General features: G+C 38.4%; 1 protein-coding gene across 2 annotated transcripts in view; it reads right to left on the bottom strand.

Annotated features, from left to right (window-relative positions):
* The window catches only part of ZDHHC9 (zDHHC palmitoyltransferase 9), a 32,679-nt gene that overhangs the window by 5,069 nt on the left and 14,994 nt on the right, over positions 1–12,616 (bottom strand). For both annotated transcript variants that reach the window (XM_040468161.1, XM_040468162.1), the window contains 6 exons: positions 10,313–10,471; positions 4,193–4,330; positions 3,222–3,270; positions 2,366–2,468; positions 868–971; positions 375–471 (listed from right to left, as the gene is read on the bottom strand). In XM_040468161.1, the coding sequence (XP_040324095.1) occupies positions 375–471; positions 868–971; positions 2,366–2,468; positions 3,222–3,270; positions 4,193–4,330; positions 10,313–10,471 (650 nt within the window). The remainder of the gene's footprint in view (positions 1–374; positions 472–867; positions 972–2,365; positions 2,469–3,221; positions 3,271–4,192; positions 4,331–10,312; positions 10,472–12,616) is intronic.

Genomic DNA, 12,616 nt, shown 5'->3' with positions numbered 1-12,616 from the left:
CTAACCCGCTGCCCTGACCCCTATCTTTGCTCTGATAGCATTTCATGCTTCCTTCCTCAAGGCACTTTTCACAACATTGAGCAATGGCCTGTTTTCTTGTCTCTCATCTCTACTAGACAATGAGCTCCTTGAGAGCAGAGACATCTTTGCCTTGTTCACTGGCATATCCCTAGCACCCAGCACAGTGACTGGCACAGAATGTCAAAGAAACTAAATCCACCTTGAGGGCACAAAGATTTGAAGACAATGTCAGTGGAGAAGCAGAGACAGAAGCTAGAGCCACTGGACATGGAGTTGCCTAATTGTATCTCAAAGGTGTAAATTTAGCCTACACCTTCTATCACTGACTCAGCTGTTAAGTCAGGAATACTTACTGGGCTCTGTGGCAAAAGGCTGCTACTGGTCTCTTGAGTACTGGGAGGTCGACTTCCACTTTCCTCCAGTGGCAAAATACCCCTTCGATCCAGCACACTGAAGGAGAGAGGACAGTTAATAAAGCACTTTGTATTCCCCCCTCCACCCACCCACCCCACTGAACCTTGCTGTGTATACTGGAAAACATAAACCTGTCCTTTAGCAATCTAGCATTATCCTAGCACATGCCTCCTGTCTTCCGTTCTTTTTTCATTCCACAAACCAGGGAATACCACATTAACCAAGGAACAAACAGATGAAATAAGAATGAAAGGTCGTCCCTTCAAAACAACTAGCCTGTGGTCTATGCAGATATAGCACCGAAGGATAATCCTTGGGAAGACCTATCTGACACGAAAAGGCCACATTCAGAAGAATGCATCAGACCAGGTAATAGGATCAGGTTGAATTGCTTGTCCCAAGAGTCCCAGGATTTTCTAGTCCTCTAAGTACCTGGGGGGCAAGGGGCCACATAGCACTTCACAGCAGTTCTTCACAATGTTGCCATGGCTATAGGGATTCTGGACACGATTCTTCCCTGTCCATGAGCCTTTGATCTGCAAGATAAAAGCCAAGGCTTGTATTAAAATTTACATTGAAGAAATGCAGCATGAAAGGGTGAAAACGTTCTGGGGATGGATGGTGGCGATGGTGGCACAACAACGTGAATGTACTTGATACTATTAAATTCTACATTTAAAAATGGCTAAGACACTGCTTCCGATTCTGTGTCTCCCTCGCTCTCTGCCCCTCCCCCATTCATGCTCTGTCTCTCTCTGTCTCAAAAATAAATAAACATTAAAAAAAATTTTTTTTAAATGGCCAAGATAGTACATTTTGTATTACATACATTTTGCCACAACAAGAAAAACAAATACCTGCATAGCCATGGAAAAATGTTCACAATAGAGTGAAAAATCAGGAGCTGGATAATATGTATTATTTTCCACTAAAAATACAAAATGTAAGGGCGGCAGCGTGGCTCAGTTTGTTGAGCGACTGACTTTGGCTCAGGTCATGATCTCACGGTTCATGGGTTCGAGGCCCACATCGGACTCTGTGCTGACAGCTCAAAGCCTAGAGCCTGCTTTGGATTCTGTGTCTCCCTCTCTCTCTCTCTGCCCTTCCCCCACTTGCACTCTCTCTCTCTCTTTCAGAAATAATGTTTTTAAAAAACATTTAAAAAGTTTTAAAATACAAAATATAGGGGTGCCTGGTGGCTCAGTAGGTTAAGCATCCAACTTCAGCTCAGATCGTGATCTCAGTGAGTTCAAGCCCCACATCAGGCTCTTCGTTGCCAGCACAGAGCCCACTTTGGATCCTCTGTCCCTCTCTCTCTTCCCCCCACCCCAAATAAATAATTAAATAAAAAAATACAATATATATATATACATATATATATATACATATATATACAATATATATATATTCATATAAACAAACACAGGAACAGGTCTGAAAGACTACAAATCATACCATTAACAATGGTGAATTTAAATAAAAACTGAAAAGAAACCAATGGTGACATCTAGGAGGTAAAGTTGTAACCTATTTGCTATTGTTTACTCATCTGTATTTTCTGATTTTCTATAATAAACATGGATTAATTAGTAATTTTTTAAAAGGAGGGATTCAGTCAGTGCAACTGTGCCTCTCCATTCCAAATCCAGAGGCACTAACTAGCCTTTAAGGATCTATGAACAGCTGAAGACATCGTACCCGCTTAACCATTGAACCTCTTCTTCGCAATTCTACATAGGTACTCAGTTCCAACCAAAGCAGTCTGCTTTCTCCTCCACACAGTAAATTTAACAGTCTCCCACGCCAGGTTGCCATTTGCCTCAACCTCCCAAGCCCTGGAGACTCAGTTCTCTAGCAGGTATAGCAGGTAATGACAGAATAGGCTTTGGAGAGGAGAATATGTGATAAGGAAAAGGGAAAGTTGACTCACATCTTCATTGGTTGTCTGGTTGAGAGCCACGAGGAAAGTGTGAAATCCAGTCAGTCCCACGACGGACCAGAGTGTGAAGAAGCAAATGAGCACTTCTAGAACAGTGAGGTAATGTTAAGGAATGTTGAAGCAGCTACACCAGGGGACTCAATGCCTCAGCCCATATTCATGGCACCAATCACACCATCTTTACCTCTCAGAACATATATCACAAATGGCCAAGTATCTGTATATAACAACAGATGAATTCTAAACTCACTGGATATATAAAAGGAAAAGGACCCCTGTGTATTCACTACAAGTAGCTCTCTAAGAATTCTTGTGTATTTAAGTGTTCATTTATTTATCATTAGCTCTTTGAAGAGGACATTTCATCAAAGCTAAACAATGTTGGCCATCACTGCCAATGGAAAATCCATCAAAAAATAAACTTTGTAATGAAAAATTGGTGGGAAAAACAGAATGTGACTTATAGAAATCCCATCTGAATCTCCTTTTCAGAAATACAACTGCTATACAAAATAAGCCTTAGCTGCAACAAAAAGGTAGGACTTCCATCAAGTGACATAAGAGGTATACTGAAGCAAAGACAGCCCACTAGAGGAGGCAGGGCTGAGACTGATGAGAAGGACTTAGGAGGGAGGCAGTGGAGAAAGGGGTGAGGGAAGGACCTCCTTTTAAGCCCTGGCCATCTTCCATTCTGGTTGCTACCACTAAGACTACATTTTTTTTTTATTTTAGACTTTGGCACTCTGTGACATCTGAAAAACGAGATGGTGGGAGAACTGCAGAGAGAAAGCCTACTTGAAACTAGTTTAAGAGGGCGTCACAGGGACATACTGCCAGGGGAGGATATGTTCCAGGAGTTTCTTTCAACGTCTCCAGGAAGCCAATTTTCAAGGATTCTGTTAAATTGGGAGGACAAGTGGAAAGAAAAATCAATAACTTTAGTAAAAAATGCACACTTACACTAGTACCCACTCATTTTCCTCCCTCCCTATCCCTTGTTACAAGCTGGCAAGAGATTAAGCCCTCACTCAGACAAGGGACTCTCACCTACAAACTGGTAGTCTCCTCACTAAAGAGTTTACATTTTCAATGCAGGACCTGGCACTGGACTAGAGAGTCTGATAGAAGCCAAGCTTCCCACTCCTTTCCCTTTTCCCTAGCCTCCAACTATGGGCACAGATGGGGAATATTCATTCATAGCTGAAAGAAATCAGAAATATCCAAGAAAAATCCTCTCTCCTGATTAACCCGTATCTCTCCCTTATTCAAAATCTAGTTGAGAACTCATCTCTTGATCAAGAGATTCCCCCTTTAACTCCACATCCCATCTGCCTTTAGGGTTACTTGGTAGTTGTGTGTGTGTGTGTGTGTGTGTGTGTGTGTGTGTGTGTGTGTGTGTATTTTCTATCTCCCAAAGTAGACCATGAGCAACTAAAAGGTATTTTGCTGGTATAATCCCTCCTATCACCTGGACAGGGCAGGTCTTACAAGGCAGAAGAAGAAAGGATGCAGAGCCAACATACATCCTCAGTCTTTGAGACTGCCTCAGAAATGTCCACTAGTCTGGGTACAGGCCATAATCACAGCCTCAACCTTCAGCAGAGGGCCAATGAGAAGGCCAACACACTCAGTAAATACAGATGGATGTGAGCTGAGTTTTGGAGCTCTGCCCAAGAGCAGTGCTCATTTCTACCAGGTCCTAGGGTGCCTTTGCAATAGTAAAGTCCCACCAGGAAACCCAACTTCCCTCAGCTGTCCTTAAGTCTTCTCCCACTCCTCACCCCTATTCCAACAACACACACTGCCTTGCATACTCACTGAGGGCCACATAGACGATGTTGAAGGCGAAGACATAGATCGTGAGGAGGGAGAGAGACAGGATAAAGAGGTAGAAGTAGCGGTAGTTCCTCTTTCCAACACAATTCCCCACCCAGGGGCAGTGATGGTCGAAGCGCTCTGTGGGAGAAAGAGAGAGTCCAGTGCCAAAGCCGCCCAAACAAAGCACACACGACATCTACATAATACCTAATTTAGAGACCCCCAGTGTCACTGCTGATTTCAACTGTAAAAAACACTGGTTTCTATTTTTCACTTTTTCACTATGTTTTCATAGTCATCTCATTTGATCCCCACAATCACCCTGGAAGTTGAGCAAAATAAGATATTCTTTTCCTCATTTTACAGTTGGAGAAACTAATGCACTGAGGGATCAGTGCCTCACTGCCTCACTGCTAGTTGACCAGAGACTTTGCTTTTCCAAAGAAAAACCTTTGGTGGACTTACTAAGTTCAGGAAGAATAAGTAGGTGAAAATACCCAAGGAAAGTTTTAAAAAATGAGTAGTGTGGTTTTTCTTAACCTCTAGTTATTTTTTTTTAAATGATAAAACTAGGTGGCTCAGTTAGTTAAGCGTCCGACTTTGGCTCAGGTCACGATCTCACAGCTCATGAGTTCAAGCCCCACGTCGGTCTGTGTGCTGACAGCTCAGAGATTGGAGCCTGCTTCGGATTCTGTGTCTCCCTCTCTCTCTGTCCCTCTCCGCTCGCATTCTTCTGTCTGTCCGTCTGTCTGTCTCTCTCTCTCAAAAGTAAATAAACATTAAAAAAATTTTTAAATGATAAAACTACAACACTTAAAATGATGTGGCATAGCTCAATGGAATGGAAAGTACCCAGAAAGTCTCTAGAATATTTAAGAATTTACTGTCTAATAAAGGCAGTTCTACAAAAACAGTGGTGAAAGGAAGTATTATTCTATAAATAACTGACACAATTGGCTACTTGGTGGAAAATAAAGTTAGATTTTTTTCTCCTCACACAATTAATCAAAATTAATTCCAGATGAATTAGAATTACATGTAAAAACAGAGTACAACCATAAAATAACTATAAAGAATAGATGAACATTTATCCACTGTAGAGCAGGACATTTTTAGCATAAAAGTAATGGAAGAAAACACAGATGATAAAGAAAAATATATCTGACTCCATAAACCTTAATATGCATTTTATATATGTTAAAAATACTATAAAGAATCTTTAAACAGGAAAAAAACCAATGGGAATGTATGTAAATTTTGTATGTTAGTATATGAGAAGTCCTTACAAATCAATAACAAAATAAAAATACTCCTTTAAGAAAATAGTCAAGGGGCGCCTGGGTGGCGCAGTCGGTTAAGCGTCCGACTTCAGCCAGGTCACGATCTCGCGGTCCGTGAGTTCGAGCCCCGCGTCGGGCTCTGGGCTGATGGCTCAGAGCCTGGAGCCTGTTTCCGATTCTGTGTCTCCCTCTCTCTCTGCCCCTCCCCCGTTCATGCTCTGTCTCTCTCTGTCCCAAAAATAAATAAACATTGAAAAAAAAAATTAAAAAAAAAAAAGAAAATAGTCAAAGGGCAAAAAGAGACAGTTAACAAATACCACATAAACATATATTTAAATGTTTTCAGATTCACTAATGATTCAGTGCAATACTAATACAACAATAAGACAATTTTTGCCTATTGAAATAAGAATATAAAAATAACATCCAGTGCTGGTGAGAATAGCATGGAATGGACACTAATATACTCTTTGTGGGAGTATAAATTGAGAGAAGCTTTCTGAAAAGCAATTTGGCAGTATGTGTCAACAGCCTTAATAAGGCTAACACCGCTTTGGCAAAATAAATTAATTTTTAGTAATTTCTCTTAAGGAAATAGAGATATGCACAGAAATTTAAGTTTAGCAATTTTTTATTAGTATTTTTTATTGTGGTAAAATATAAAGCATGCATTTTGCCAATTTATTCATTCTAAGTGTACAACTTAGTGGCAATTACTACATTCACGATGTTGTGCAATCATCACCACTACCTATTTCCAAATATTTTCATCACCCCCAAAGAGAAACTCTGTATGCATTAAAGAGTAATTCTCCGTTTTCCCCTTCCCCCAGTCCCTGGTAACTTCTAATCTTTCTATCTCTATGTCTATTCTACATATTTCATATTAGTGGAATCATACAATATTTGGCTTTTCTGTCTAGCTTCTTTCACTTTAGCATAATGTTTTCAAGATTCACCCACACTGTAGTATGTATCAGCACTTTCTTCCTCATTATGGCTGAATAATATTCCATTGTATGGATATACCACATTTTGTTTATCCATTCATTTATTGATGGACACTTGGGTTGTTTCCAACCTTTGGCTTCTGTAAACAATGCTGTCATGCTCACTGATGTACAAAAATGTTTGAGTCTCTATTTTCAACTCTTTTTGGTATTGATATGGACAGAATTGTGTCCCCCCAAAATTCAGGTTGAAGCCCTAACCCCCAATGTGACTGTATTTAGAAACACGGCTTCTAAGGAGGTAACTAAGGTTAAATGTCATAAGCTTAGGGCCCTAATCCTGTAAGATTGGTATCCTTATAAGAAGATGAGACACCAGGAGTGCATGAACATAGAAAAAGGCCACATGAACACAGCAAGAAGGTGGCCCACCTGCAAGCCAGACAGAGAGACCTCACCAGAAATCAATCCTGCCTGCACCCTGATCTTGAACTTCTAACCTGCAGAACTGTGAAAAAATAAATTTCTGTTGTTTAAGCTACCCAGTCTGTTGTATTTTGCTATGGTAGCCTGAACAGGCTAATTTAGGTATGTATATATATATGTACACACACACACACACACACACACACACACAAGGGGTGGAATTGTTGGGTCATATGATAATTTTAATTCTATGTTTAACTTTTTGAGGAACTGCCAAACTGTTTTTCACAGTGGCTATGTCATTTCATATTCCCACCAGCATTGTATGAAGGTTCTAATTCCTCCACATCCTGAAATTTAATCATTTTGATTGCAGTGCAATAATAATGAATAAAATGGAATAGTAAATAATATTTAATTATAGGAAACTGCTTAAATAAACTAGAATATTGAAAATTTTAAAAATAAACTACAATGTAGCCATATGATGGATTATGCAGTCATTAAAATAATATATTCAAAACACATTTATTAAAGATCTGGAAAAATACTCAGGATATAATGTTAAGTGACAAAGGCAGGATTAAAAACTCTATCATGTGTGATCTATATAAGATCTAAATAAGTGGCACTGGAAGGAGATACAGCAAAATGGAGAGTAAATTTGGGATTAAGTTTTATTTATACTTTCTGTACTCCCCATATTTTGTACAATGAACATGGATTATTTTAATGAAAAACACACAAAGAATAAAATACATCATTTTTAAAAAGCAATAAGCTATGCACGGGTCAAAATAAAGACTGCAAGAGTGGTACACCTCCTGGGGCGCCTGGGTGGCTCAGTTGGTTAAGCAACTGACTTCAGCTCAGGTCATGATCTCATAGTTTGTGAGTTTGAGCCCCATGTCGGGCTGTGTGCTGACAGCTCAGAGCCTGGAGCCCAGTTCAGATTCTGTGTCTCTCCCTCTCTCTACCCCTACCCCTCTCTCTATCCCTCCCCTGCTCATGCTCTGTGTCTCTCTGTCTCTCAATAATAAATAAATGTTAAAATAAGTAAATAAATAAATAAAAATTAAAAAGAATGGCACACCTCCTGATTAAAGGGCTACAATATATCTTTTCAGAAAAGAAAAAGATGTAGAGAAGACACACACAAGTAGTAAGAATGGTACATCTCCTGACTAAAGGGCTACAATATATCTTTTCAGAAGAGAAAAAGAAGATGTAGAGAAGACACACCCAAGTGGTTAGGATAATACCTGAATCAAGAATTACAGATATAGCCTCACTTTAAGCAAACTTGCCATAAAAATATTGGAAACTGTAGATTTATACATATTTATTTTCACTACATTTTAAATTATACTTTTTCTGATAATATAATTAATATATGCTCATCATAGAAAACTTGAAAAAAATAAAAAAGGAAATGAATGAAACAGCATCACTCAAAATTCCACAACCTATAGATAATAAACTATAAGCCTAAGCATTCTGGTGTATTTCCTTGCATATATCTTTACATATATTTTTTCAAATGTGCAACTGAGATCACACTATAAATGTAGCTTATCTCTATTTTATTTCATTTAGCTTTCTGATATGAGCTTTTTCCATAAGTCTATTGCATAAATGTCCCACAATTTATTTGACTGCTTATCTACTGGTGGACAATTACATTTATTGAATTTTTAATCATTATAATAATCCTGAGATAAATATTTCCATACCTAAACCTTTTACCACATCCCTGATTATTTTCTTAGGACAGGTCTCTAGAAAAGGAATCACTAGCATCAAAGGGTGTACATGTTTTAATAAGGGTTTTAAGAATCTCACTAGGTTGTCTTCCAAAAACTTTGTTCCAATTTACACTCTTACCAGGGTAGGACTAAGCATTATCAGGTTTTCCTTGCTAATATTCTAGATTTTAGAAGATCCTGTTTTAATTTTTATTTCTTTGATTTTTAGTATGGATGAATTTTGTTTCTTGTTAACTAGTTAATTGCATTTCCTGTTTCATAAACTGTCCATATTTCTACTGGAATGTTACTGCCTCTTTTTTTTAAAGCAATTTGTATGAGTTCTTTATATTTAAGAATATTAATAAGGAGAGGGAATTATTTATCAAAACCCTCACATCTGACCTTCTTGAAATATCAAGTTTCCTGGCTAATTTAAAATGAGTTTTGGGGCGCCTGGGTGGTGCAGTCGGTTAAGCGTCCGACTTCAACCAGGTCACGATCTCACGGTCCGTGAGTTTGAGCCCCGCGTCAGGCTCTGGGCTGATGGCTCAGAGCCTGGAGCCTGTTTCCGATTCTGTGTCTCCCTCTCTCTCTGCCCCTCGCCCGTTCATGCTCTGTCTCTCTCTGTCCCAAAAATAAATAAACGTTGAAAAAAAAATTTAAAAAAAAATGAGTTTTAATTTATAAAAATCCTATCTACACACAGATTTTTACCATATAAATTAAGATATATCTTCCCAACCTTTGCCTAAAGAATTGGCTAATAAGAAGAAAGCAATGTACTCAGTCAGGCATATTCCATGGCATATATAAAGAATGCTAGAAGTATGCTTATTACATATATATATATGTATATATATATATGAAGTATACATATAAGAAGTATACATATAAGAAGTATACATATATATATATATATATATATATAAAGAGTTGCACATATATGTCTATCGATGGATATGTTTACTGCCTGTTTCTGATCTTTCTCAGGGTGCAGCACACATGAGGCAATGCTTACAACTAAGCCACATATATGCAGATAGAAGCACAGACCCATGTATTATGCACACCTGCCACCCTTGCAGCATTACCAGAGAAAGATAAAATGACAGTTTTAGGATCAGACCAGTTCCAGTTGCATCTCACATTAATTACACGAACCTGCACAAAGGTGCTTCACCTATTTCCTCATCTGTGAAAAGGGGATAATACCTCCTGGGGTTTTACAAGTCTTAAATGAGAGAAAGGGAAAGCACTTAGCACAGTGCCTCCTATATAGTAGGATCTCAATAAATCTTAGCAACTTTCTTCTTCTTGGGAACAGGATTTATATATCCCTTCTTTCCCCGAAGTTGCCCTCCAATGGACTAGGGTTTTCTTCCCCCTACATAAGATGGGTTCCACTTGAAACAAATCCAGTCAAGGAAAATGCAGATTTTAAAAACAGGTAAAGTTTACTTCCCCATTTACCAAAAAGGTTTTTTTTAGTAAATTTTAGACCAGAGGATATTTAAAATAAGATTTGATCTACACAAGTACAGTTGCTTTTTCACTTGTTCAGAAGCTTGCTTCCTATCTAAAGTTTCCTAACTAAATCTAGCTTATTTCTTATGTAAATCTATCTTCCCACCCCTATTGATTTTTCCCTAGAAAAATAACCCTGACCCTCTCCAACTCAGCCTTTCCCCCAGACAAAGCCCCTTTGGTTTTACTCACCCACACAGTTGTCACAGATGCTGCAATGGGAGGCCCGGGGTGGCCGGAAGATCTTGCACGTATAACAGTATTTCAGCTTCACAATCTGGTTGTTTATCTGAAAATTCTTGATACGAGGAGGTGGTCGCTGGCCCTGGGGCACTGCACCATTGGTAGCCTCTGAAGATCAGTAAAGACAGTTACTATCACTGCTAGCCAGCCATTATTTGAGTCCAAAAGTCCTACCACTTCTCAAAAAGCACTGGGAGTGGGGCGCCTGGGTGGCGCAGTCGGTTAAGCGTCCGACTTCAGCCAGGTCACGATCTCGCGGTCCGTGAGTTCGAGCCCCGCGTCGGGCTCTGGGCTGATGGCTCAGAGCCTGGAGCCTGTTTCCAATTCTGTGTCTCCCTCTCTCTCTGCCCCTCCCCCGTTCATGCTCTGTCTCTCTCTGTCCCAAAAATAAATAAAAACGTTGAAAAAAAAAAAAAAAGCACTGGGAGTACTCAATAGTGCCCTAAGGGCCCACTGTTTTCTACAGACTAGCATTCCAGAGGACACTTTCAACATCACAGTGTCCCCCCAAATTCCACTGAATGCCATGCAATTCTTTTGTGCATATGTGAAAAAGGGTTTCTTCAGGTTTTGGGGTTTTTTTGGCAGATTACAAAGAAAAGCATTCATAAAAGAAATAGAAATGGCTAAAAAATATATGAAATGAGGGGCACCTGGGTGGCTCAGTCGGTTAAGTATCTGACTTCGGCTCAGGTCTTGATCTCATGGTTCATGAGTTCAAGCCCCATGTCAGGCTCTGTGCTGACAGCTCAGAGCCTGGACCTGCTTTGGATTCTGTGTCTCCCTCTCTCTCCTGCTCGTTCTCTCTCCAGAGCCCCCTTCTCCTGCTCGCGCTTTCTCTCGGTCTCAAAAATAAATAAACATTAATATATATAACATATATATTATATATTCCATATATATTATATATTATATACATTATATATTATATATAATAATAAACATTAATATATGTATATATAATGAAAATACCCAAATTCACTGACAATCAAAGACATAAAAACCAACACAGATACTGTTTCTACCTACTATATTAACAAATATTAAAAAGAATAAGAATACCCAATGTTGACAAGGATGGGGAGAAGGTATTTTTATATATTACTGGTAAGCAATAAAGCAGTGGCTCCCAAAACTTTAAAGGTCTATATTTTTTGATCCATCAATTCTATTTCTAGGAACTTAACAAAATTACAAAGAGATATACAAAAGATGTTGGTGGAAGGATTATTTGTCACAGAGTCCCTTTTAATAGTGAAAACGTGAAAATAACCTCAGTGTCACAACAGGAGGTTGGTTAAGTAAATTATGATACATGCACAGGATGGAACATTATGCAACCATCTAAAATGATGTAGACAAGTGAATGAAGACACAGGACAATATTCACAATATATTGCAAAATGAAAATGTAAGCTAAAAAGCAACATCCATAAAAAGGTATTATCTTGCAAAAATAAAATATATGCATAAAAAAAGACTGGTAATACTTAGAAACAGAAAAACAACCTTTTAAAAATAAGAGTAATGTGTGCATATTGTAAAAGGTTTGGAAAAAACAGAAAATACATATAAGAAAAAATAAAAATCACTGAGAGTCTCTCAACTCAAGGATACCCATGCATTTTGGTATATTTCCTTAATAGATAAGTAAACATTCATGATTTTTAAAAATTTGAGATATAGATATGATTTTGTACCCTATATTTTTCACTCAACATTATATGGTGAATGTTTTTCTGTGGTTGTTAAATTCTCTTCCAAAAAGATGAATATTGGCAATATAATAATATTCCATCATATGCACATCCTGTAATTTATTTGACCATTCCATATAGTGGCGCATTTAAGTGGTCTCTGAGTTTTTACTATTTAAGTGATGTTGCATGCAAAAACCTAAAATATTACAGATAAAGCTTAAATCCACTTTGATCACCACCACTGGGAATCCCAGTTCCCACCTCCCTTCCCCAAGAATATATACATGTGTTAAAATTAATTTCTAAAACAGAAAGAAAAAAAAGAAAAGCATGTTGAAATCTGAGTAGTAAATATGAAGTTGCTGGCATTAAAATAGCTAGGCCCATATTAAAAAGAAAAAAAGTTTGGGCTTAATTTCGGCTCAGGTCATGATCTCACAGTTGTAAGATTGAGCCCCATGTCTGACTCTGTGCTGACAGCGCAGAACCTGCTTAGGATTTCTCTTTCCCTCTCTCTCTCTCTCTCTCTCTCTCTCTCTGCCCCTTCTCCGCA

This window comes from Herpailurus yagouaroundi, unplaced genomic scaffold (assembly GCF_014898765.1).
Source record: "Herpailurus yagouaroundi ecotype Mexico unplaced genomic scaffold, PumYag 67681, whole genome shotgun sequence".
Lineage (NCBI taxonomy): Eukaryota > Metazoa > Chordata > Mammalia > Carnivora > Felidae > Herpailurus > Herpailurus yagouaroundi.
This window is presented reverse-complemented; position numbering and strand designations above follow the sequence as displayed.